This window comes from Bos javanicus, chromosome 4, assembly GCF_032452875.1.
Source record: "Bos javanicus breed banteng chromosome 4, ARS-OSU_banteng_1.0, whole genome shotgun sequence".
Taxonomy (NCBI): Eukaryota; Metazoa; Chordata; class Mammalia; order Artiodactyla; family Bovidae; genus Bos; species Bos javanicus.
Genome location: NC_083871.1, coordinates 89,576,238 through 89,604,160, shown reverse-complemented (window position 1 = coordinate 89,604,160; position 27,923 = coordinate 89,576,238). Strand labels below are relative to the sequence as shown.

General features: G+C 40.8%; 2 protein-coding genes across 2 annotated transcripts in view; one reads left to right on the top strand and one right to left on the bottom strand.

The window, feature by feature from the left end:
• LOC133246373 (uncharacterized) overlaps positions 1 to 8,064 on the bottom strand; it is a 52,004-nt gene extending 43,940 nt beyond the window's left edge. The window contains exon 1 of the mRNA XM_061414599.1: positions 7,316 to 8,064. Within this exon, the coding sequence (XP_061270583.1) occupies positions 7,316 to 8,064 (749 nt within the window). The remainder of the gene's footprint in view (positions 1 to 7,315) is intronic.
• On the top strand, positions 7,542 to 26,304 carry GPR37 (G protein-coupled receptor 37). Its single transcript, XM_061414598.1, has 2 exons — positions 7,542 to 9,643; positions 24,947 to 26,304. The coding sequence occupies exons 1-2, from the start codon at positions 8,621 to 8,623 to the stop codon at positions 25,763 to 25,765; spliced, it is 1,842 nt and encodes a 613-aa protein (XP_061270582.1). The 5' UTR covers positions 7,542 to 8,620; the 3' UTR covers positions 25,766 to 26,304.
• The last annotated feature ends 1,619 nt before the right edge of the window (positions 26,305 to 27,923 follow it).

Sequence of the window (27,923 nt, the reverse complement as noted above, 5' to 3'; positions counted from 1 at the left end):
TGGTGACTAATACTTTCACTTTTTTCAAGCTCTTTTTTAAGAACAAAAATCCTCATATTCTGTTCCTAGCAACACTGAACTGCTTGTTCTGTACACTTCATTCTTTTTCTCTTCTCCTCATCTTGGCTGGAGTCTGCCCCTCTGCTTACAGGGTACTTCCTCCTCCACTTAAGTAACTAACTCTTACCATTCTACCCTATTATCATCCACCTCCTTCAGGAAGCCTCTCTGAACCACTGACTGGTGGCCCTTTCTCTTCATTTTCAAAGAACTTTGTTTTTAGTCCATGATATAGGGCCTGGAAAATCCCATGGATGGAGGAGCCTGGTAGGCTGCAGTCCATAGGGTCGAAAAGAGTTGGACAGGACTGAGCAACTTCACTTCACTTTTCACTTTCATGCACTGCAGAAGGAAATGTCAACCCACTCCAGTGTTCTTGCCTGGAGAATCCCGGGGATGGGGGATCCTGGTGGGCTGCCGTCTATGGGGTTGCAGAGTCGACATGACTGAAGCGACTTAGCAGCAGTAGCAGCAGCATAGGGCAAATAACCTCACCCACTTTGGCCACGGTTGCCTTATTTCTAAAAATGAAGAGGTTGTATTGGATTATTCATCTCTAAGTTCTTTTTAGCAGCCAAATTCTCTTATTTTTATAAGTAAGATTCTTCTATGAAGTCCAATCCAGGGAAACTATCCCAGACTACATTGCCTAAAAGGGATCACCATGGGGAGTCCCTCTTAGACAGAGAGTAGACCACTGCAAGGGGCCTGGGTCATATTATCACTTAAATGTCCTTTCTTGATTACAAGAGGAGATAATTGGCTTATTTCTGATCTGAAGTAGAAATAAAAGCCTTCCCCTCTCCTAAAAGTGGATGCTCAGGGAAGGAGACTGAGTTCATGAACAGGTGGACCTGAAAATGCAAAACACTAAGGAACTAGTTGGACCATAAATAAAGCTGAGCACTGAAGAACTGATGCTTTCAAATTCTGGTGCTGGAGAAGACTCTTGAGAGTCCCTTGGACAGCAAGGAGAACAAGCCAGCTAATCCTAAAGGAAATTAGTCCTGAATAATCCTTGGAGGGACTGATGCTGAAGCTCTAATACTTTGGCCACCTGTTGCAAAGAGCTGACTCATTGGAAAAGACCCTGATGCTGGGAAGGACTGAGGTCAGGAGGAAAAGGGGACAACAAATAATGACATGGTTGGATGGCATCACCGACTCAATGGATATGAGTTTGAGCAAACTCTGGGAGATATTGAAGGATAGGAAAACCTGTGCTGCAGTCCATGGGGGTCACAAAGAGTTGCACATGACCTAGCAACTGAAAGACAACAACAAAGAAATCGTAGCCTCAAGTGTCCAAATTTGATGACATTGGGCCACATCTTAACATTTTATTAATTTGACCATTCAAAATATGTATGTTATCAAACCAATTTGTTGTAGTGATAATACCCAATCCCACCCTCTCCAAATACTGTTAAAAATAAATATAAAGCAGACCTCCTTCTAAAAAAAGTGAAATATATCATAAAGATTATACTAGAAAAGTCCATTGTTTCTTCTTTGTTAACTAATCTTTGGGGTAGAGTTTTATGACTCTCACAAAGCAAACCTAGTTTTGGCACCACTTGCATTTCAACGACTAGTCATGAAAATAATGGCTGAAAGTGGCAAGATTCAAGGCTTAGATGAATCCATTGAATCGATTTCTTTGCTGGAGCTAACATTTAATAGCTTGGCAAGAGAGCCAAATCAATGATGCATTCTTAAAAAAAAATCCTTCTAACGATCTCAGTGTTTCACTTTTCATGTCGAAATGCGTGCTCTTCTTTACTGACTTTGTATAGAAAAATTACATTCCAGTCAGCTAAAAACTCAAATTTCGTAGTATTTTAAGGTATTTAGAAAATTTTTACTTTTAGTTGGAGGATAACCACTTTACAATGTTGTGTTAGTTTCTGCTGAACAACAACATGAATCGGCCATATGTATACATATATATACTCTTTCTGGAGCCTCCCTCCTATCTACTCCCCATCTCACTCTTCTAGGTCATCACAGAGCACTGAGCTGAGCCCCCTGTGCTATACAGCAAGTTCCCACTAGCTATCTATTTTATACATGGTAGTGTGTATATATTAATGCTACTCTCTCAATTTGTTCTCCCCCATTCTTCCCCTCTGTGTCAACAAGTCCATTCTCTACATCTGCACCTCAATTCCTGCCCTGCAAACAGGTTCATCTGTATACCATTTTTCTAGATTCCATATTTATGCACTGATAGATGATAAAGAAATGGTATGGACCTAACAGAAGCAGAAGATATTAAGAAGAGATGGCAAGAATACACAGAAGAACTGTACAAAAAAGATCTTCACAACCAAGATAATCACGATGGTGTGATCACTCACCTAGAGCCAAACATCCTGGAGTGTGAAGTCAAGTGGGCCTTAGGAAGCATTACAAATGCTTAGGAAGCATTAGGAAGCTAGTGGAGCTGATGGAATTCCAGTGGAGCTATTTCAAATCCTGAAAGATGATGCTGTGAAAGTGCTGCACTCAATATGCCAGCAAATTTGGAAAACTCAGCAGTGGCCACAGGACTAGAAAAGGTCAGTTTTCATTCCAATCCCAAAGAAAGGCAATGCCAAAGAATGCTCAAACTACAGCACAATTGCACTCATCTTACACGCTAGTAAAGTAATGCTCAAAATTCTCCAAGCCAGGCTTCAGCAATACGTGAACCGTGAACTTCCAGATGTTCAAGCTGGTTTTAGAAAAGGCAGAGGAACCAGAGATCAAATTGCCAACATCTGCTGGATCATGGAAAAAGCATGAGAGTTCCAGAAAAACATCTATTTCTGCTTTATTGACTATGCCAAAGCCTTTGACTGTGTGGATCACAATAAACTGTGGAAAATTCTTCAAGAGATGGGAATACCAGATCAGCTGACCTGCCTCTTGAGAAACCTATATGCAGGTCAGGAAGCAACAGTTAGAACTGGACATGAACATCAGACTGGTTCCAAATAGGAAAAGGAGTCTGTCAAGGCTGTATATTGTCACCCTGCTTATTTAACTTATATGCAGAGTACATCATGAGAAACGCTGGGCTGGAAAAAGCACAAGCTGGAATCAAGATTGCTGGGAGAAATATCAATAACCTCAGATATGCAGATGACACCACCCTTATGGCAGAAAGTGAAGAGGTACTAAAAAGCCTCTTGATGAAGGTGAAAGAGGAGAGTGAAAAAGTTGGCTTAAAGCTCAACATTCAGAAAATGAAGATCATGGAATCTGGTCCTATCACTTCATGGGAAATAGATGGGAAAACAGTGGAAACAGTGGCAGACTTTGAATAACTGTTGAAAAGTTCTGCCTATTATGATTATTTACAGGATTTAAAACTAGTATGATGTAATTGCTAGGGAAAATATACTATTTGAGAAGTTATAGAGGACAAAAGCCCAAAGTGATTGGGTCTCTTGCTATTAACATATCACCTTGACTAGGTGCCAGCCAAGAACTTCTGAGTCTCAATGAATTTTCACCAAAAGGTGGGATTGAATTTCACAGAGAATTTACTTCTAAAGAGCTGAGAAAGGTTAAAGCGTTTATTTATATATGTGTCAATGACTCTTCAGTATTATCCTTTTTTACATATAAGTTTCTTTCCAATCAAAAAAAAACTTGATCATGCAATATAGAGTAGTTTTTTTAAACATATTTTATGTAGCCCAGCAGCTACATTTTTTTCTGTTAAAGGACTATTTTTATTATTGTTGATTCATTTAAAATTGAAATATGTTTACACTGATAATTGATTTTCAAGATTTTCATTGATTTTCAATCATATTGGTGTTTTATCCCAAACAGTACAATTTGTTCCCATTCATCAGTTTTAGTTGGGCTCTCAATAGGGCACAGGGCAGGATGGAGCACGTAGTTAATAGAGGCTTCTAAATGAACAATGTGTAATTTAGGGACAGAGTTTGCAACAACAGTTTGTAAAAAGACATAGTTTGACTCTCAGAGCATAATAATCTGTTGGTTGCATGTTATAATTTCTTTTAGAAAGTGGTCCTTTTGAATTGTCCTATTTGAAGCCAAATAAAAGAAAAGAAAAATTACTAAAGCGCATTGGGTGCTGAGTAAAACTTGTCTTGTTAAGTGATGTATCTTAGAACCTGAAATAGTAATTTCCCTTATTTTGTAATGTGCCTTATTTTAGCACACAAAACACTAAGTGAAGTGTAATAGACTGTATAGAAATGCCAAGACAGGTGATAATTTACATGTTCTCTTTTGTATATAAAGTCACTATTGTATATTATAAACTCTGTGGAATGCTGACACAGAAAAATCCATGTTCAAATCAGTTCTTACACAGATAAACTATCTCTGATGTAAACAGACAATGATTAGCCAAAATCTTTTCTGATCTATTTTTCTAAAATAGAAAGTATAGAAACAGATAAATTGTGACTATTACCATTTAAAAAAATTATGTGGAGTTTGTTAAATAAGAGGAATTCTCATTACAAATGGTAGGAGTGGTGGGCTAGTCAGTAAATGGTACTGAAACTCACAATTCATATGCTTGTGGGCTCAGTTGCTTCCATCATGTCTGACTCTTTGTGACCATATTGACTATAGCCTACCAGGCTCCTCTGTCCATGGGATATTCCAGGCAAGAATACTGGAGTGGGTTGCAATGCCTTCCTCCAGGGGATCTTCCCAACCCAGGAATAGAACCCATGTCTCCTCCCTTGCAGGCAAATTCTTACCACTGAGCCCCTGGGGAACCCCGACAACTCATAAAGATAAAAATAAAATTATGTATCTCTCTTCATATTATATATAAAATATATTTCATATTAAAGACCTCAGTATGAAAACTAAATAGTGAAAACTTTGAAAAGAATGTTGGGAAAGATGTGATTATGACATCGGAGTAGGAAAGATTTAATAAGCAAAACTCAAGAAGCAAAAGTATAAAAGACAATAATGATTAGTATTTCTAAATGTTTTACATTTCTGAACCAATAAGGACACCATCAGCAAACTAAAAATCAAGCCACAAGTTGGAAGCAGACTGTGGTACAGTAGTAGTAAGACCCATTGTTCTAGGATGGTCGCAGGAATGTCACAAAAGACAAAATCCAGGTACCAGTAAAATGTGGAAGATGCTCAACCTCATCAATAAGTATAGGACTGCAAATTATAGTAGCAATGAAATGCATTTAATCTCCACTGGACAGGCAACAATGAGTGAGAAAGACAATATGCAAACAACTTTTTGAGGGGATGGGAAGAAAGCGGGGGCTTTCATATCCTTCTCTTGGAGGAGAAAGCTGATGGTGTTAATGCCCTATGAGCCTGAAACATTAAGCCGGCCTAAAAGTTTGTTCAGGTTTTTCTGTAAGATGGTACAGAAAAATCCAAACATGACCAAACCAATATCATGCCTAAGTATAAACGCTAGAGGAGCTCTTGCATGTGGGCACAAGGAAACTTCTATGCTTGTGTTTAAGAGTAAAAAGAATGGAGACAGCACAAACGTTAACCAATATAGGAATGAAAAAATTAATTAGAGCATACTCATAACAAGGACAAATTAGACTTACATGTATAGATAAGGCTGAATCTCAGAATTATGAATGTAAGAGGAAAAGAACAAAATTCAATGTCTCAACTATTCTATGCACCATTTGTGTAACTCTTAAAAAGCATGCAAAACCATATGATAAATCATATATGATCTATCATAAAAGTATAAAATATATGGATGAAATGGAACACATCAACTTCAGAATATTAGTCACCTTGGGTGACAGAGTGATGGGAATAGAGTGGGACAAATCTTCTACTTTAACTGTAGTATTTCATTTAAAAAAAAAATCAAGAGGGGGCAGTTCAGGTTGGTTGTGAACAAGAAAAATAAAGTTGCCAAAATAAAGCCAGAGATACTGCCTCCCCTCACAACATCTCATTAGTTTTAAGTCTGGGTTATACATGTGAGCTATTTTTATATCCTTACATTAGACCACATTAATGTGTCACAAATTTCTACCTCTACCCATAGCGAGGAATTCAAGTTCAACAAGAAAATATCTTTTTGTACTCTCCCCAGAAACTCCATTGTATAATTAATTGTATTAATTGACAGGTGGCTTAAAGTGGTTCAAAAAAACACAAATTCATTATCTTATCATTCTAGAGGTCAGTAGTCTAAAATGATCAGGCAGGGACTATTTCTTGCTTTTTACAGTTTCTGGAGATCTCCAGCATTACTTTAGTTTAGGGTCTCACTTCATTCAGACCCTCCTGCCTCCCTTTTGTACTGGCCCTTGTGATTTCAATGGACTCACTTGGATAATCCATGATCTTCTCCCCATCTCAAGATCTTTAACTGAAGCACACTTGCAAAGTTCCTTTTGCCAGGGAAGGTAATATTCTCACAAGTATTAGGAATTATGATGTGGATATCTCTTGGAGGGCCATTATTCTACCTACCACCATTGGCATTATTTCTCATTGTGTTTTTCTCCTGTCTCTCTAGATGTTTTTCCATCTTCTACTTTTTGGCTTTGTTGGCTCTTAGTTTCCTGACCAAGAATGGAACCCTGCACTCACTGCATTGGAAGCAGAGCCTTAACCACTGGACCACCAAGGAAGTCCCTGGATGTTCTTTTTCCAAAATGTGTTTATTTCTTCCTCTATCACTTGCTCTCTCTTAATCAAATTGTCTGATATTTGTCTGTTGAATTAGCTATACCCTGACAGCAGTGGCCAGAGTGTGGGATTTTATAGTATAAAGGCTGGAAAGGCCTGGTCAGCCAGGCTGAAAGTTCTAAGTTAATTTCCCCCTACCTGTCATCTCCCTCTGCTTCATCAAACAAAAGTACTTTCATTGTGCTCTAAGTGGTTCCATTGTCACCCCTGGTAGGATGCCTCCTAAAGTATTAAAAGGGTGTTAGTCGCTCAGTCGCATCCAACTGTTTGAGACCAGGCAAGAATACTGGCGTGGGTTACCATTTCCTTCTCCAGGGGTTCTTCCCAACCCAGGGATCAAACCTGTATTTCTTCTGTCTTCTGCACCGGCAGGCGGGTTCTTTACCAGTAACGCCACCTGGGAAGCCCAGGGTATTAAAGGTAGAATGGTTAAAGATCATGGGGGCATCCTGAGCATCCCCGTTCTGCGTCCCACTCCCCAAACTGCTCATTGTCTGTGATGGAAGCTTCTGAGCATCTTTTCTTTCCCGTCCTCAGTTCTTGGGAATACCTAAAGAGGTGAACGCCTCACCTTACCACTCCCTCCGGGACCCGGGCCTGAACAAGCTCAGGGGCCACAGCCGATTGGAAGCGAACGCATGGGTCTCTCCCCTCTCTCTTCCCGCAACCTGGCTCTGGGACCGGTCTGGCTGGCTTAGACATCTGGGGAATTAACATGTCCCGCCCATCCCTAGCCTCGAGCCGCGCAGACTCCGCGTCTCCGCCCTTGTTCCCTCTCCGCTTCCAGCTCCTACGTGTGAAAGCCGCTACAAAGGGCTTGAATGAAACGTGTGTGGGTTTAGTGAGTCGTAAGCCACCAGGGGATCCCGTCTCCCCACAAACCAGAATCTCTCGCAGGAGGCTGAGGAAGGGGAGGAGGCGAGGAGCGGAGCACTGGATTTCGCGGGCGCGCGCCGCGGCTGGAGCGGCGGGGAGAGGCCGGGCCACCTCCCCCCTTCCCAGCCATGCACCGCCTCGCCCGCGGCGGTTCCAGGCACCACAGTCTCCGCCCGGGCTGTGCCCGCCGTCGCCGCAACGAGCTCCTGCGGCCGCCGGCCCCGTCCACCGAGGAGCAGCGCCAGCCCTCCCCACCCCACCTCCACCACCGATTCCCTTCTCCGCGGGGACGCGCCGCCCAGCAGCCCGCGCCGCCCCCTGGTCAACTTTGAGCGAGAGGAGAAACAACTTCGGCAGTGGCCGCGGGTTTCCAAACCCTCGCCTCCCGGTCCGCAGCAGCCTCGGGTTGCCGGGGTTAGGTGGGGCAGAGTTTCCTAGGCACATCTGAGCGGCGTCTGGCAGCTAGCAACCTGTTTCCAGCGAGCGGGAACGGGACTGTGGCTCCTAGGGATCCGAAGGAGGGCAACTTGTTTTTTTTTCCCTTCAGCGACCTCGGCTTGCCGCTGGATAGAGCCGCCTCGAAAGGATGTAAATAGGCGGAGCAACTGTTACCGAGAAGGCAACCACCCAAAAGGCAGGGAGGAGCGCGGGGCTTCGTCCGGGCTTCTCCCAGTCGCAACATTAATCATCAAGCAGGTGTTGGTTGCAAGTTTTCAAGGTCAGCCACTCGGAGCAGCGAGTCCCTCCCTGAACCTTGGGGATACGTAGCGCCCGGGTTGGATTTGACTGAGAAATGCTCAGGACGCCAAACAAGGAAGGATCGTAGAGGGGGAGGGTTGTGACCCCAAGACCCATCCCCCAACATCCCCGTAATCTCCCGTCCCCCGCTGCCGGGGCGGGGGTTAGTATGTGACATGTGCCTAACTCTCAGCGGCAACTTAGGCAGCAGGTGTCGGTCCTAAGCAGGAGCCGCTGCTGCTGGGTGCGCCCTCGCCCAGCCATGCGGGCCGCGGGCGCACCTCTCGCCCGCACCTCGCGGCTGCTGCTTCTGCTATTGCTCAAGGTGTCCGCTTCTCCTGCCCTCGGGTCCGCCCTTGCGCCCAGGAAGGAAAATTGTCTGGGAGAAAGATGTGCACCTACACTGATCCAGCGTCACAGCAGGGACGCTTGGGGACCAGGAGATTCTGCAGGAGACCTTCTGCCAACTCGTGAGCCCAGGGAGGAGGAGCAGGAGGCAGTGGTGCGCTCGGCGCCCCCGTGGGACCTACCGGCCGGTCCCGTCGGTGACCCAGGTGTGGGCAGAGGGGCGGAGGCGTTGGCAGCTGAGCCCTCGGGACCACCGGCTAGGCCACCTGGAGCCTGGAGGTGGAAAGGTGCCAGGGGTCAGGAGCCCCCTGAAACTTTGGGGAGAGGGAACCCCACGGCTCTCCAGTTCTTCCTTCACACCTCAGAGGAGAAGAAGGGTTCCAGAGGCGCTGGCCTTTCTGGGCGTAGCCAGGAGCAGAGTGCAAGGAAAGAACCCGGAGCCAGCGACCTTTATTATTGGCCAAGGAGAGCTGGGAAACTCCAAGGTTCTCACCATGACCCCCAACCCAAGACGGTCCATGGGCCGTCGGGGTACGAAGGGCGGACGATTGCACCCCCTGGCAGGGCGCTGGCTCAGAATGGGTCCTCCCTTGAAGGAGTTCATGAACGTGGGGGTCCCCGGCGGGAGAACAGCACGCACCCACGCTTGCGACTGAAGAACCCGTTCTACCCGCTCACCCAGGAGTCGTACGGAGCCTATGCGGTCATGTGTTTGTCCGTGGTGATCTTCGGGACCGGCATCATTGGCAACCTGGCAGTGATGTGCATCGTGTGTCACAACTACTACATGCGGAGCATCTCCAACTCCCTCTTGGCCAACCTGGCCTTCTGGGACTTTCTCATCATCTTCTTCTGCCTTCCGCTGGTCATCTTTCATGAACTGACCAAGAAGTGGCTGCTGGAGGACTTCTCCTGCAAGATCGTGCCCTATATAGAGGTAATGCCGTCCAGGGGGTCTCGAGCTACTGGCTTTATTCATTTCCGGGATTTATAGCATCAGGACTGCTGCTCCACACACCTACCTGGCTGCTGAACCCCTGCGCTTTTCCTGAGTCTCTCCCCCATTTCTCTTGCCAATCATGTATATGCATTGGCATTCATACACTGGGTGTGGGGGGCGGACCTGAGCAGGCTTTGTCCGGTCACCTTCAAACTCATCTGCTCCTGAATTGGGAAATAACTATGATCTCATTATACATAGGATTGTTTAGGTTTTAAACGTATTTCTCTGAATATGGTGTTTTATGGTGTGTGTGTGTGTATATTTGGAGACTGTCAGATTCTAGGGTTAATAAACAATCAGTCCTTGACTGTCATTATTAGAGCCAAAGTCCTATATCATTTATCTACTAGGTTTCTAGTGCTCCAATATGATTTATTCCCCAAGAATATTATTAAATTCTTTCCTTAAATATAAAAAAAAAATGAGTAATATTTTGTTTAACAGAGGAAATCTACTTTTCTTTGTTTGTCACTTGCTTCAATACATTAGTAACTTCCCAAATTAGTTTTAGGGTCTGGCTGTCTGCCATGCTATCCTATCTGAATTCTTATATTCTTATGTCATTTCTGTCCCTCTGTTTTCATTCCTCAATTTTGTAACCATTTTATTTATTTTGTATGAATGACCTTAAGCAAAAATAACACTTTGAACCTCATGGTGGCACAGAATTTAATGAACATTCTCAAAATATATAGTATATATTTGACATTTGTTAGGGTGTGATGGAGTGACTACTTTTCTAAGACTAGAAATTTTCTTAAGACGTAGGGGACACTTAATAGGTTCTGAAGTTTGGAAATGAGAATCTTAGAGTAAAATTTTACTGTAACATCCTACAGCTAGTGTCCTTAACCGTTATTATGGTAGTTGGAATTTGCTCTTTAAATGGCTTCTCTTTAAACACCAGCTCTTGGATGGAGCCCAAGTGCTTTGTTGCCAGTTGTGTTTTTAGCCAGCTGGCCCTTGATTTCCTCCATTCAGACTGCCCATTTCATTTATGGAAGCAGAAGAGAAACTGTAAATATTCCAGAGCCCCTGATCCTGTCTGGCACCAGGGCCAGTGACACTATGTTCAGCATTGTTCCAGGGCCCAGAGCTAGGGGAAAAGTAAACAGAAAACAGTACCTAGTTAGAAGGACCAAGGCAAGAAGCTGTAAATAAGACCCTCTGCTATTCTGGCAGGGATCAGCTGCAGGATCATTGCATGCTTGCTAAATCAGCTGTTGCTGCTTTACCAAGATCTAGGATTTCTCTTGCTGCCAAGCTCCAAGCAGCTCCGAAACATCTAATTTATTTGGAAGACAGCTCATTTTTGAATTGCAGAGAAGGAAGTTAAATTTATGAAGAGAATATGTGTCTACCAGTCATCTTTTCAAGGTCAATTTCAATGTAAGGTTTCTCTGATTGTTTAAATAGTGCAGAAGAAATTGACATATGCAAAAAAGAGACAAAAGTAAACTCATAAGTAAATAGGAGAGTTACTTCCAAGAAGAGGAAAGCATATTGGCTTGTTTTAAATGTACTGGACAGGATAAAATCTTCATACAGAAGAGGGAAAACAATAAAGAGGACAGAAAAAAGAAACTGGGAAAGAAAAAAAAATACTAAAGTTCTTTAAAAAAACACACACACAAACTTTAAAATAATTTAATTCAAAATCAGAAAAGAATAATCAAATTTTGGTGAGTTTTATGAGACCTATGAGTTTCGAGTGATGGTATTTATTATGTATGTGTTTTAATTTTCTTTCTCTTTCTAATTCTGAGGATTTTAGAAAATACATGTTTTTTCATTTGTATTCAGTTTTTAAATTTAATTCTCATCTCGTTAAGAATAGCAATTATTGTTATTTTTTACTTTGTATTTTCTCCTTCTTCATAGCCATTTCTGTTTTTTTAGTTTTTGGTACAGAGCTTTTTTTTTTTCCTCTAGAGAAGCAAAGGCTTGAAGTAAAGATTCATTCATTTTTTTCTTGAAAAATTAAACTATAATATACATTTCACTGTTAGAGTAATGAATAAAGACCTTAAGATTTAGCGTTTCTATACTCATACTTAATCCTGTTCTTCTGAAATAATTCTATAATATTTCATCATTTTCTATGAAAATGATCACTACTGTGATTAGACAGTAGTATTAGCTCCACAGTTCCTGATTATGAGTGCAAGAAATACAATCCAAATTTCAGAATAAAGCATTTCTGCCTCTAAGAGGTATTGCTGTTTTCACAGAAGTAAGAGGGATCTAATGCCTATTCCATGTTGGGTTTCTGGGAAAAAACAGGGACATTGAACTGTGATGCAGATGTCACAAAGACTTCAACAGACAACACAGGAGCTCTACAGGCTCTACCATCCCCACAGGCTGGGATGGTTCTACAGGAATGTCTTGAATGTAGGCAAGAGGACCCAGCCCTTATGGACCTGTCACTGGATACAAGTTGCTCCCAGGCAGGGGGCATAACCTTGAGCTGGGTGCATCTCTTTGGTCAAGGGAATCCTATAGAGGAATGCAGCTAAGAGCCATCAACTACCAATAGTCCCAGCAGCTGGGAAGTCAGCATTTGATTCCTTAAAGGACTTTGGGGTGGAGAAGCAATGTGTGTGGGAACAATAGCATCCACTACATTGACCTTTGAATTATCATGTTGAATTAGAACCAGGTAACATTCTAACTGAATCCCCTCATTTTAAAGATGAAACATGACACTCAGAGAAGAGAAATGACCCTCCTAAATATATACACTAGTCAATGGCAACCAGACCCTTCGTCTCAACCCTTAATGTTGATATTTGGTTATTAGGCAAAAATCTATGAGGCAAAACAGTGTCCAGTAACTGTTTTCTTTTTCTGCTCCTCGTTATCTTTTAAAAAAACTTTTGAACCCAACAGACAGGAAAAAAACAATAAACCTAGTTGACATCATTTGTTTTATGATGAAATTTATGGCTTTTTATATTTTTAAATTTCATCTTCCTTCCCATAAACTGACAGTAAATTCCCTAGTTGGTAGCTCATTAAATTTTTACAAGTTGCAATAATTTGGGACAACTGCACTTTTAAATGTGCCAAAGATGATTATCTTAATAATCAAATACATATACATAGGTTGTACTTTATGTTCTTAACAACTACAAATTGTCTTAGATTGGGGAGCACATTACAAATATTTTTTAAAACTTTTTCCACAATTTGCCTTCATTATGAATCTTTTTCTTCTTGGCTGCAAGACTCTGAAAATTATTTGACATTTCATCTCCTTTTATTATCTAGATTTGATCCTTTCTTTACTTTTTACTTTTTTATATTTATCTTATTTGTTGGTTATTCTTTTCCCATCACACACTCTCTATTGATTTATAATGTCTGAGCTACCATTTTTCTAGTAGTTGTTTTTGCCTTTTTCTATGTGTTTATTTTAAAATTTTAACCACAATTCATTTTGATTGATCTTTACAGATTTTCTCTACCTTCTCTTTTGCCTTCATTTCCTTCTCTACTATAGTTCTTTCTTCTTGAGCTTGAGTATTAGCATCATCTTAAGTTGGAGAAGGCAATGGCACCCCACTCCAGTACTCTTGCCTGGAAACTCCCATGGACTGAGGAGCCTGGTAGGCTGCAGTCCATGGGGTTGCTGAGGGTCGGACATGACTGAGCGACTTCACTTTCACTTTTCACTTTCATGCATTGGAGAAGGAAATGGCAACCCACTCCAGTGTTCTTGCCCTGGAGAATCCCAGGGACGGGGAGCCTGATGGGCTGCCGTCTCGGGTCTCACAGAATCGGACACGACTGAAGCGACTTAGCAGCAGTAGCAGCAGAAGGAGGTAGAAGAATTTAGGGGAGAATTCTGTTTGACTTCCCTGGTGGTTCAGACGGTAAAGCATCTGTCTTCAATGCGGGAGACCCAGGTTCGATCCCTGGGTTGGAAAGATCCCCTGGAGAAAGAAATGGCAATCCACTCCAATACTATTGCCTGGAAAATCCCATGGACAGAGGGGACTGGTAGGCTACAGTCCATGGGGTCGTAAAGAGTCTGACACAACTGAGCGACTTCACTCTGTTTGCATAGAAAAATAGGTGTTTCTTCAGCAGAAAGAATAGGTCTTTGCAATTTGCATTCAACTCTTCTTTATTTCAGAGTGTTGACATAAAGTGTAAGGAGAACACTGAGCTTCCAGAGTCTATCTCTAGAAAAGGAATTCTATTATATTTAATGTTACTGTGAGTGGGATCATAGTGGGAACATATGTAGTTGATAATTTCTCTCTTTCTGTTCCAGGATTATGAAGTCTTTGTGGTCTAGTGATAAGTCCCATACAGACCAAGGGTAGATGGAATGGTAGGAAAAGGGGACAGGAGAGAAGGAAGTCTGGGTGGATGGTGGCCATCCTAACACATACATCATTTTAAACTGGTTTATCAGAAAGTCACCAGAAAAAAACAAAACAAAACAAAAAAACACTATACTCCAAGCAATAGTTGTTTGTGGAGAGAGAATGTATGTGCTGCTTGCATATGGAGGTCTGGGTGTGGACTGCAGTAGGAGGATGGCAGAAGAGATCCCTACCATACCATTTTCTAGGGATCTAACAAATGCTTCAGTTCAGTTCAGTTCAGTTCAGTCGCTCAGTTGTGTCCAGTTTTTTGTGACCCCATGGACTGCAGCACACCAGGCTTCTCTGTCCATCACCAACTCAATGGAGTTTGAGCAATGAAGCTTGCTCAAACTCATGTCCATTGAAGTTGGTGATGCCATCCAACCATCTCATCCTCTGTCGTCCCCAATATTCTTGCCTTGAGAGAACCTCAGGAACACTATGAAAAGGCAAAAAAGATATAACAAGTGCTTAAAGCCAAATAACTCAGGCATTGAATGTGGCAACTGGAACAGCCCTTTGCTCATTACTTGATGAAAGCCGACCAGATGGAAGTATATCATCTGATCCAGATCTGCTGCTAAATGTATATTTCTCTTTGGATGTCAGTTGGAGGTTTTGAATAATATGTTGTTTTTTAGTTGCTAAGTTGTGTCTGACTCTTTTGCCAGGCTTCTATGTCCATGGGATTTCCCAGGCTAGAATACTAGAGTACTAGAGTGGGTTGCCATCTCCTCCAGGGGATCTTCCCAAGCTGGGGATGGAACCCTCCTCTCCTGCACTGGCAGACAGATTCTTTACCACTGAGCCACCAGGGAAGCTATGAGAGAATCCTTGTTGTTGTTGTTCAGTTGCTAAGTCCTGTCTGACTCTTTGTGACCCCATGGACTGTAGCCTGCCAGGCTGTTCTGTCCTTGGAATTCTCCAGGCAAGAATACAGAGTGGGTTGCTATGCCCTCATCCAGATGATCTTCCTGACCCAGGGATCGAACTCCCATCTCTTATGTCTGCTGCATTGGCAGGCATGTTCTTTACCACTAGCACCACCTGGGAAGCCCTTATATTGCCATTGCTACTGCTAAGTCACTTCAGTCGTGTCCGACTCTGTGCAACCCCATAGACGGCAGCCCACCAGGCTCCATACAGGTATGCTATTCTACACAGATTTCCCTAGAACTCCTACATTAAAGTACTAACATGCTGATCACAGGAGATAGTAACTTTGCTTGAGGAGTGCATTAGACATTGGTTTGTTTAGTCGCTAGGTCATTTCTGACTCTTTGCGACCCCATGGACTGTAGCCCACCAGGCTCCTCTGTCCTCTGGATTTCCCAGGTAAGAATACTGGAGTGGGTTGCCAGTGGGCTTCCGTGGTGGCTCAGAGGTAAAGAATCTGCCTGCCAAGGCAGGAGACACAGGTTAGATCTCTGGGTAGGGAAAATCCCCTGGAGAAGAATTAGTTATACTGATGGACTTTTAAGTGGAAGAACACAGTTTTGAGAGCCATTTGAAAGTTACTAATAATGTTCTCAGGGAAAATAAACACACTGAATGAGAATGGTACTTAACAAATATTGTATGACTTCCTATTAATCCTTTATAATAATTTTCACATTCCCATGCAAGAGAAATATTTGGCTGATAACTCCAAAGAGTTAACCAGAAAAGAAAAAAAAAAAAATAGAGTGTGCGCCTATGTATAACTATTCATGAACGGTGTACAATGAAGTTTATTGAACTTGGGTTCCACCTGAGAAATGTTGTTGTTCAGTTGCTAAGTCATGTCTGACTCTTTGTGACCCCATGGACTGCAGCACTCCTGGCTTTCCTGTCCTTCACTGTCTCCCAGAGTTTGCTCAAACTCATGTCCATTGAGTCTGTGATGCCATCCAACCATCTCATCCTTGGTTGTCCCCTTCTCCTCCTGCCTTCAATCTTTCCCAGCATCAGGGTCTTTTCCAGTAAGTCAGTTCTTCACATCAGGTAGCCAATGCATTGGAGCTTCAGCTTCAGCTTCAGTATCAGTCCTTCCAATGACTATTCAAGGTTGATTTCTTTAGGATTGACTGGTTGGATCTCCTTGCAGTCCAAGGGACTCTCAAGAGTCTTTAGCACCACAGTTCAAAAGCATCAATTCTTCAGGTGTCAACCTTCTAAATGGTCCAACTCTCACATCTGTACATGACTACATACATGACATGTCACAGCTTTGACTATATGTACCTTTGTTGGCAAAGTGATGTTTCTGCTTTTTAATACACATGAGGAATGAAAGTTTTATAATAATCAAATGTGAAATTCAAATACTTTCCTTAACTATTGATTATAAGAATGCTTTCCTTTTGTAAAGCTTGCCAATGAAGTAGAAACAAAAATATAGGTTTTTTTACTTGCCTCCTAGAGATATCAGTTGGCTTTCAGCTTTTAAGAATTATTCACAAAACACTAGCACCCAATAAGGACTAAAGAGCAGCTTAAATAATTCATTATTTTCTATAGTCCTCTTCCATAGATGTCATTATTCATTCATTTATTTACTATCCATTCATTCATTAAACATTTATTGGGCTTTTCTTCTATGCTAGGCACTAAATTAGGAGGGAACAGGAGGGATAGAGAGGAAAAAGTTTGCAGAGTTCAGTAACATAGATGTGTTACTGCTATTATAGACAAGTGAAACCACATGCTATACAGTGTGATAATACCATAAGAGGGGCTTAAACAAGCTGTCATGGAGGCTCAGGAATGGCCCTGGAATCAGTCATCTCACAACTGCTCTTCCTCTCTCCAAAGATGAAAAAATTCAACTGAAAACTATGTTCCCTTTCATTCCTTTTCAATCATATTCTTACTGTTAGTTTTCATACATATGTACAGCCTAGAGCCATGGTGAGAAGGCAATGGCACCCCACTCTTTGGCACCCCAGTACTCTTGCCTGGAAAATCCATGGATGGAGGTGCCTGGTGGGCTGCATTCCATGGGGTCACTGAGAGTCAGACACGACTGAGCGACTTCACCTTCACTTTTCTCTTTCATGCACTGGAGAAGGAAATGGCAACCCACTCCAGTGTTCTTGCCTGGAGAATCCCAGGGACAGGGGAGCCTGGTGGGCTGCCGTCTATGGGGTCGCACAGAGTCAGACACGACTGAAGTGACTTAGCAGCAGCAGCAGCAGAGCCATGGTGAAAAGCTACAACTATTAATTCTTGCTTTCTTGCTTTTTCAATTTGTCTTAGGATATGAGGTGTATGAGATATTTCAGCAGATATGACTGTCCTAGACATTTCATTTAGAATACAGAATTATTCTAAATATTGTTAAATGTTAAATTATTATTTGGAAATACAATGCCTGAGATAACCATTTCCGAGTTGGAATTAGTCATCCTTATTAGTCATAAAGACATTAAGTAAATCGAGTTTTTAAAATTGTACTTAAATGAATGGTTTATGTAGCAGTGCAATAGCAGAATGTTAAATGATGTCCTTTTCTTCCGAAAATCTCTTAAACATACCAACTGTTTAGTTTGACCTTAGAGGACCTGGGAAGAAAGTCTGACAAGAGAGATACTTTACACCTTATTATAGAGCCAGGGAAAATGGAAGCATGGAGAACTGGAGTCATCCCTCAAGCCCACAATCAACTTTAGGACTTACCCTCAGTTTTTGAGGGCTTTCAAAGTATCTGGTTATATCAACAAAATATCCCTCAACAGCGAAAAAGAAGTAAATATTTATGTGAAAGCAAAATAGATCTGAGCTTCTGAGTCTACCCAAGACTGAGCAAGTAAGGCTCTGACTTGTCCTCCACCCTTGTACTACATGGGCCATGAGAGAAGTCCCACCTTTAATGCTCTTCCTGTGAATTGTAGGGTTTTCCTGGTGGCTCCGTGGTAATGAATCCACCTCCAAGGCAGGAGACTTGGGTTAGATCCCTGGGTTGGGAAGATCCCTTGGAGAAAGAAACAGCAACCCATTCCAGTATTCTTGCTTGGGAAATCCCATGAACAAATGAGCCTGGCAGGCTACAGTCCTAGGTTTAATGGTATCCCATTGGAAGCACAGGGCTCTGAGTCTGGGATGTGGACCAAGGAGGGAGAAGAATGTGTACACCGCTGTGCACTGAGGTTTGTCTCTGACACTGCACTTCTGCACCCATCCTCCAGAGATCTTCTGTCATATTTCTTACCACGAATTGACCTGCCAGAGTCCCATAATTAACTCAACCTTGTTGCCAAGACTAACTTTTAGGTGTCCTTATGAGAATGGTATTCTTTGTGCCAGAAGAGATGATCTCTTCGAAAATTTCAAGGCGAAGTGGAGAATGGAATTGCTACAACCTCAAATATGGGCTCTTTCTATTTGCAAAGTCGGTACAGACACTTTCCATAAAACTTCCATAAAAACCGGATATAATCACAGTTCCAGACTTATTCTTGAGATAGAATACTTTCAGCTTGTGAATTTATGATGGTTTTCAATGTGATCTATCAGCACACTTGAGTGGTTCACAGCATGAAGGAGGCCAAGGTCACTGATTTGATCCTAGCCTACAATGAGTCATTTCAATTAGGTCTATGACTGTACTCGGGGCTGCCATTTTTCACTCCCTTCTCATCACTTCCTGCCTTCAGGGAACTTTCCTCCTACCTCTGATGCTTCTCCTTGGTTCAAATTTCTCTCATATAGGAAAAGCATCTGTTAACTAATTCACAGTAAGATGTGACATTTAGAGATACATGTCTTTTAAAAGAAGGATGAATAAAGAAAGAGTACTACTTCCTTAACCTATTACCCAGAATGGGATTTTGGTTAGGAACAGAGAAATTGTGTCTTTAAATATGGTCTCTCAATGTCCTTCAAATCATAATTACCTAACAACAAATGGATGAGGCCAGTTCTGATTTTGTCTTTAGTTTAGGTTCACCACCATGTGCCAGGGACTGCTTGCTATCCACGGAGTCCCATGGACAGCAAGGAGATCAAACCAGTCAATCCTAAAGGAAATCAACCCTGACTATTCAGTGGAAGGACTGATGCCGAAACTGAAGCTCCAATACTTTGGCCACCTGATGCAAAAGAGCTGACTCGTTGGAAAAGATCCTGATGCTGGGAAAGATTGAGGGCAGGAGAAGAAGGGAGCAACAGAGGATGAGATGGTTGGATGGCATCACAGACTCAATGGACATGAGTTTGAGAAAACTCTGAGAGATAGTGAAGGGCAGGGGAATCCTGGCATTCTGCAGTCCATGGGGTCACAAAGAGTCAGACACCACTCAGCAACAGAACAACAACAACAGGACCATATGCAATGGTGCAATGTCATTATTCACAAGAAAAAACAGGTGAAAATTTGTTATAGGTCTTTGGAAACTCATCAGAACCCCTAGGTGAAAAACAGAAATTCCAGTTCATTTTAAGATTGATTAGAAACAACATTATAATATCAAGAGTTGAAATCTAGACTTTGGGCTTGTGGCAAATACTACACTTTGAAATGAATTTCTAATTATTGAGAATAAATTTAGAATGCATAAATTCCTTAAGAACTGTTGATTCCAATAGATGGCTTACATTTTAGGACAGATGATGTTAATCTTGCTTCAGTTGCAATTTTTTTTTTTAACCAATAAGCATTGGTAGAGTTATATTTAAATTATAACATTTTAGATAAGTTGTAGCAAAATGATTTTTTTCTAACTGCAAAGGAATGTACTTCTACAGAAGTCAAAAGTTGCAATTGTTAGGAATGTCAAGGTGGGAATGATAAAAGTAAAAGGATAAATATGAATTTTAGGATGATATGTTGACTTTTAAATAGTCTCCATTTTTTTTTAACTTAGTAAGAACATGTTACCAAGTTTAAAAATGAGGGTGTGAAGTTAAGAATGCAGCAATAATGATAGTTGATACCTTGAAACTTCTTTCCCTGACACTGGATACCATGTAAAGATGAAATAGGCTGGGTACAATTGAAATAAATAGATATGTATAATATGCAGTTGTATCAGATTAAATCTCAGTGATTTTGACAAAAGTAAGAAGCCCTCTTTTTGACTGTGGAAGAGCGCCTGTGAAGGGCTTTGTTTCATTTCAGAGGCCTATTCGTCCTTGCCAGGACTGAGACACATCTCTCCTACTCACTCTGTATTTTGGTTTGGGAACACTAATACAAGTGTGTCACTGCCGCAGGATCGTGATTAGCATGTGCTCCAAAATGAAGACCTTTTGATAAAGGCCATCACGTTGATAGTGATGAATAAAGTGGCTTTGATAAACAGTGATGATAAACAGTGGCTTTAAAAAACATGGTTTCTACACTGTTGCTCAAAAAAGTGTCTCTGGTGGGGAAGTTGCCCTGAGAGTTTCGAGGAGATGCGTTATGGAAAATCCAAGAGGAAGCCAGAGACACAAGCTCAAGCCATTTAGAGTTTCACAGGAAACTCTACCCTGTGCTCGTGCTTTTTTTCCTGACTGATTGTTAGGTCTCTAACCATGGACTTATAATGGGTTATCATTCATGGTCCAAATGAATGGGTTTTCTTAACAATGATGCCCTTGTTTTGAGGGTTACTTGTGTACAAAGGACAGCCCATAAATAGATGCACTTGTCTTTCTAAGGTAAAATGTAAGTTAGGCGAGAGTACAGTGTCATGACTTTGGTTAGAAATGTTCCTGTTTTATAAAAATCAGTGTATTCCAGTTGCTTCACTATAGTTAAACATGTGGGTTCAATGTCATATGAAAGAATTTTTGCTTGGAAGTCCATCTGTCTTTTCTTTCCCCATCAGTGTTATCACTGATGTCTATCAGAGGGTTTAGCAAAATATACTATTTATTTGGTATGAGTTAAACTTTCGCAGCTTGACCTCATTCATAAAGGTTTCTTTTTTGCCTGTCTGCAGGAAGCTTCTGAGAAGTGGAGCTATAGCTACCACAGGATTTTCGTAGATGACTGTTTTTCATAACATATCCATGTGCTCCTTCTTCACATCATTTTGAATGAACAGGGATTTAAAATAGTACTAGCTGAAAACAGTAGTTTCCTCTCAGCTGGCTGTTTGTATTGAGTTAGACCCTTCAATGGTAGGGAGAACTCTTGTGCATTGAACTGCTGCTTTCCCACGTGAGGGTCTCCACTTGCCCTGTGCCTCTACGGTCCCTTGAAGCAGCACTGCAGGTGACCGCAGGTGACCACAGCTGCCCACAGCCTCACTGTTCTAGATGGTGACTGGGCAGCAACATTTGCTGTTGTTCTTCTTCCAGGACACAAAGAAGAGCAGAACATGGCTGGTGAAAAGATTTCAGAGTTGTTTATTCCGATTCTCTAGTGCCTGTATTTTGATGCCAATCCCCTCAAAATGACATATTATTTTCCCAAATAGTTAAAGATTTCTGCTTCCAACTTTCCTTTGATCTTGATTCTCGGAATTAACCATCTTGTCCATTCAAAGTGTTTACATTTCTGCTTTTGTTGATGTTAATTATTCCTCCTGTTGCAGTTTAATTAATAAGAGATTGCATCTCATGCATTCCATCTCTCAGAATATGCTTCAAAGAACTAACCATCTAAGCTAACGCTTAGAGCTTTACTCCCAAGAGCATATTTCTAGTGATATGGAATTTTAGCAATCAGATATGGTCAATAATTCAGACAGATCCAGCCTTCATGATACAGTTTTATAATTGTATATAATTGCACCATTCATCTTGGTAGAATTTCTAATGAGCTGTATGTAAACAAGTATATTTAAAAATTGTGATAGAAATCTTTTCATGGCCAAATGTTACCCCAACATTTAGCAATTCTAATTACATGGATAGATTCCATATCTGAGTAAACAGAAATTAGCCCACCACTCCTTCTCCAACTGATTTTTATCCATATATTTCTGTGGCATGCAGTTAGTTCTCTACAAAGGTTTACAGCCTCCTGTAAATAACTTGGGAAAGTACTCCTTTCTCGCTGTTTCACATCATGTTTCAAGTGCATAAGTGAATTTATAGAAAAATATTTGGAGTAATAACACTGCAGGCAGTGGCAGCAGGAGAGAGTAGCTATCTAGGACTGGCATTTGGGATGCAGTTGCTCTTGGCAACTGCGTAGTAAGTGCTGTCTGTATTTGGGGAGGTGTTTGTCTCAGCGGTTCTTTTAACAACTCTCTGTAGTTCTTGTGACCTTCCTGGATGGTTTACCTCATTTCAGCTGGATCCTAATTGCAGAGAATTTTATCAGAGAGAAGAACAATTTGAAAGTAGAAGGCTATATGCAGGAATTTCCTGAAATTTGTGTATGACAACTGAGAAGTTTCCCATAATCCGTGGTTTGTCAAGAGCACTACACATCAAATATGTTTGAAGTACTCAGTACTGCAGCTCTCAGGAGTATGGTGGAAGAACTGAGCATCTTCAAATAAAATAAAATGTGGAAGGATTCCTGAGTGAAAAAAAAATCGAGGCACATGTAAATCCTGCTTAAAATTTGTCTTAATTTTTTCTTTTTTAGATGAGTTATACAGAATCTATAAACACCCCCCCCCCTTTTTTTTTTCTTTTTGAAGCAGTGAACATCTTTTCATTAAGAATGAAAATGCAGCAAAGTTTACGGTATCCAAGGAGCTGATAATTTAACACACCTGTTTTAGTATCTGTCCACCTACATTCATTTGCTCTTTGCTGTTACCGCACATTAAATGCTTTCTAACAGATTTGAGATAGGTATGCACATGATAGCTCCTGTAGTAATTGGTTCAGATTTTAAATCTCTAGATTTAAAATGATGGAGCTCAATCGGGGAGAAGATACTGTCTCTTGTGTATTGTGTATTCTCTGTAAGTAATGATAGAAAATTACCAAGCAAATAGATTTTGTGAGCCTCTAAGAGGCTGCTTCTTCTCAGAGTCTAGTATTTTCATATTGCCAAGTTGTCCTTTTAATAGAAATGTTATTCATTATTTTAAAAGGCTGCCGAGCATAAACTTTTGCAGCTTTGTATTTTTGGACTGACTGTGGAAACAGGGTGACAAGGAAATATGCACATGCTTTGCCTCAGTGAAGATGGTGCAGAAAGTCTTGCTGAGGACTCTTGTACATTTGATAGCCTGAGAATTTTGTTTTTTTGTTACAAAAAATTTATATATTTTCTCTCTCAATCTTATAGAGAGATGACTCAAAACACTTGCAGAGCTAATATATACATTAAAACCTCCAAAAATCTGTACAAGAAAATACAGCAATTTCCAAATAATACTGTTTGATGCAGACCTTCCTTTAGAAAATGACACATTCTTCTTAGATTTCCAAAATGTGATATTAAAAACATGTATACCTGTGGCGGATTCATTTTGATATTTGGCAAAACTAATACAATTATGTAAAGTTTAAAAATAAAATAAAATTAGAAAAAAAAAAGTATTGACATAAAATACAATCTGTTCTTAGGACAGTTGCACAGTGTGGACTTCAATTTTAGAATTATTTTGAGTCTCTAGCATAAATGAAAAATATATTTCTAATAAGGTGAACAACTCATTAAGTTGAAAATTAATTTTAAAAAGGTAAATGTAGAGATGACTCGGGCATATTAGATTGATGTTTATGCTGATGTTTATGGAAAACTTCATGAAGATTTTGTAGTAAAAGAACTGTGGTTATAAGTTTAACCATGACCTCTTGATTTGCTCTGATGTAGACTTTATTATTCCTATTTTCTTTCATTTTTGCTTTTCATACAGGTAACCCCTCATTTTATCTCACTTTCAGACTGTCTCTACCAATAGTTATGAGAGTAATCAGGACATGCATGCAGTATCCTTATTTTCCATATGAGAACTAGTAGACAATAATATGTGGTGTATAAGAAGGAAGGCTATTTGCCATTGGAATTCATAGAATCCACAAGGCAAGTTTCTATTTTTCTAGGGAGAATGACAGCTTAAATGTAGTAGGTAAACAATTAATATTTTGAGTGCTGAAATTGTTAGGACGAATGGTTTTCCTTTTGTCAACATGGTCCTTTAGAGTCCTAAAAATTTAGACATTAATGTATATTAATTATATATATATATATATACACACACACGTGTGTGTGTGCATGTGTGCATGCATGCTAAATCACTTCAGTTGTGTTTGACTCTTTGTGACCCTGTAGATCGTAGCCCTCCAGGCTGCTCTGTCCATAGGGTTCTCCAGGCAAGAATACAATACTGGAGGGGGTTGCCTTGCCCACCTTCAGGGGATCTTCCCAACCCAGGGGTGGAACCACATCTCCTGCATTGCCAGTGGGTTCTTTACCATTAGTGCCACCTGGGAAGCCCATTTGAATGTAGGTATTTGGGGTATACCCCAAAGCAGCCCATTCACTTAAGGGATTTTCTGTTAGTCTCCTGTTTTATCTGAACCTTCAGGAACATTTTACCTCCTATCCATTGTCCTTGTTTAAATATATAAAAAATGACTTCATTTATTAAACATTAAATTACTTTAATTTCACCCCAAACAGTGGAGTAAATTTGGTGCTCTCAGATGATTACTCTGCTTATCTTGTGACTTTGAGAACCGCCTTACCTCTCTTGGTTGTCTATAACGTAGCTGATCTTTATGCATCCTTCCAGCTTTAATATTTTTTGGCTCCATGACCCAGAACGACTATTTTCTTCTTGTTTTTTCTTCTATTTTTATTTGTTGTCCTTACCATGATTCATCAGAAGTCACCAACAACAGTTACCCACGCCTGATTCCAGGAAATTGTTCTTTTCTTTTGAGGGGTACTTTTCGCCCATCTATCTGTATTTATTGCCTAATGTTTTGATCTTTCAGAGATGACCCAGGATAAACATATTCTATGTTCCTCCTGCAGGTTGCTTCTCTGGGAGTCACTACCTTCACTTTATGCGCTCTGTGTATAGACCGCTTCCGGGCGGCCACCAACGTCCAGATGTACTATGAAATGATAGAAAACTGTTCTTCCACAACCGCCAAACTTGCTGTGATATGGGTGGGCGCTCTCCTGCTAGCCCTGCCAGAAGTGGTGCTCCGCCAGTTGAGTAAGGAGGACCTGGGCTTGAGCGGGCAAGCTCCTGCTGAGCGCTGCGTCATCAAGATCTCCCCCGACCTCCCCGACACCATCTATGTCTTAGCCCTCACCTACGACAGCGCTAGACTCTGGTGGTATTTCGGCTGTTACTTCTGTTTGCCCACGCTTTTCACCATCACCTGCTCTCTAGTGACTGCAAGGAAAATCCGCAAAGCCGAGAAAGCCTGTACCCGGGGGAATAAGCGACAGATTCAGCTAGAAAGCCAGATGAACTGTACAGTCGTGGCTTTGACCATTTTATATGGATTTTGCATTATTCCTGAAAACATTTGCAACATTGTGACTGCTTACATGGCCACAGGGGTTTCCCAGCAGACAATGGACCTTCTAAATATCATCAGCCAGTTCCTTCTGTTCTTTAAGTCCTGTGTCACCCCTGTCCTCCTCTTCTGTCTCTGCAAACCCTTCAGTCGGGCCTTTATGGACTGCTGCTGCTGCTGCTGTGACGAGTGCATTCAGAAGTCGTCCACGGTGACCAGTGATGACAATGACAACGAATACACCACAGAACTGGAGCTCTCACCCTTCAGTACCATACGCCGGGAAATGTCCACGTTTGCTTCTGTTGGAACTCATTGCTGAAGGAGTGAGCACAGCCTTGGGTTGGCTTAGCTTTCTTTTTTGTTTGTTTGTTTGATTTTCATACCCTGTGAAAGTTTTTACTCCTATTTTTCCTTACTGGGAAAAAAATGCAAAAGAAAAAAAAAGAGAGAAATATTAACTACTGGTAGAACTGATTTTGCAAATTAATATTTGTGCTTTGAAAAAGAAGTTTATATTTAGTTATTTAAGAAGTATGGGAGGCCCATAATTTTAGATCATTTTATCTGGTATGGTGCTAATATTTTATTTGAAAAAAAGTGACTGCACCTTAATTAATTGCTAACTTACTTTCGTTCTTTTAAAAAATATAATCACTGTATATTGGTTATAGCCATGTGATTTCGTAGGCTATTTTCTGTTTGAGTTGTGATTGAAAGTATATTGTATGTGGTTTTGTGAGATGAGTTGTAGTTAAGAAGCACTCACCAAGTAGCACCAAATAAATGACACTTTATTCTTTAACCTCATTGTCAATCTACTTTTAACCAAGGTTCAATAAATATTTTAATTGCTTTAAATACACAAGTACTGGTTTTATGCACGATTTAAAATTGACCTTATTGTTTTATAAATTCTATTTTCCTTTAAGGCTTCTCTGATAGCTCAGTTGATAAAGAATCCGCCTGCAATGCAGGAGACCCCGGTTTGATTCCTGGGTCGGGAAGATCCCCTGGAGAAAGGATAGGCTACCCACTCCAGTATTCTTGAGCTTCCCTCGTGACTCAGCTGGTAAAGAATTCACCTACAATGTGGGAGACCTGGATTCGATCCCTGGGTTGGGAAGATCCCCTGGAGAAGCAAAAGGCTACCCACTTCAGTATCCTGACCTAGAGAATTCCCTGGACTGTATAGTCTATGGGCTTGCAAAGAATTGGGCATGACTGAATGACTTTCACTCAGTTGACTATTTTGCTTTAAGATTGGAAACCATTATGTTACAAAGAAGTTTTCCTAACAGTACTATTTATATGTATGATTCATAAAACTATATTATATGTTTCAAAAAAGTATTTTTAATATTCAGATAGAGATGCAAATTACATCCAAATATTTATAAAATATGAATAAATAGACAGCAGAGTAGAAAGAAACTATCTTAAAAAAAAAAAAAATTACCTCTTAACCAGCATATAGAGCTACAGGTTTTCCCATGAGGAATTATAAGTGGAACCAAAGATGAAAAAACAATGTATTTGTCATCTATTTCATCTAAACACTGACCTCTGAAGCACCATGAATTCTATGTGAAGCACTTTGAATTCTTATTTTTCCCCTTTTAAAAAATGAACTTGGTTAAATCTGTGTGGCTTAATTTCTTTAATAAATTACAGTATGGTGGAATAATTAAATTAATATACATCTTGATTAAAACACTTAAATATTCAAGTACTACCTTTAAATTGATATTCTGTAAACTCCCAACAAAAAAAACTAGTCCTCTCCATTTGAATTATATGAATGCCTGAAGGAGTTGAAGTAAAAGCAGTTGTGTAAAATGCCTGCCACATGGGACACATCCCTAATCAGATGGCAGAGGCAGTGACCTGAGTGACGCAGTGTGATTGTCATGTTGCTGTCCTCAGAAAAGTCATATAGGGGAAGCCAGCTTTCTGGCTGGAAACTGCCCTGTGTGTTTTCTGCTTGTCAGTTTCTGTACTATTTAATATAACCGAGTAGCACATTTTTTCTTCTTGACTAAATGCTATTTAAATCATTCAACTTTAGTGCTAGTAAAATTAAAAGTACTTAGTTCAGTCCACTCGTTTTCTGCATGAAACCCAGATTAACTAAATGATAGTGCCCAGAATATATCCTTTTCCCCAGTCCAGGACTCTACAAAGGGATTTTCCCCCCTACTGTCTGTATTTCAAAGAATTTGAGGAAGAATAAAAACAAGGCACCATTGTTCCTCTTACAGATCCCTGTAATAGGTCTTTGGAAATGAGGATGCCTGAACTGGGTTTTGGCTGCCGAGCAGATCAACAATTATCATTCCACAGTGTGTCTCATGGTATTTAGTTGAAGAACCGACTCACTGGAAAAGACCTGATGCTGGAAAAGATTGAAGGCAGGAGGAGAAGGGGATGACAGAGGATGAGATGGTAGGATGACATCACCAACTCCACAGACATGAGTT

What these genes read in the sequence shown, in the direction of transcription:
- GPR37 (XM_061414598.1), top strand. Translation starts at nt 8,621, where the DNA reads ATGCGGGCCGCGGGCGCACCTCTCGCCCGCACCTCGCGGCTGCTGCTT. An exon ending in AGATCGTGCCCTATATAGAG is followed by an intron (nt 9,644 to 24,946) that starts GTAATGCCGTCC and finishes TTCCTCCTGCAG; the next exon opens with GTTGCTTCTCTGGGAGTCAC.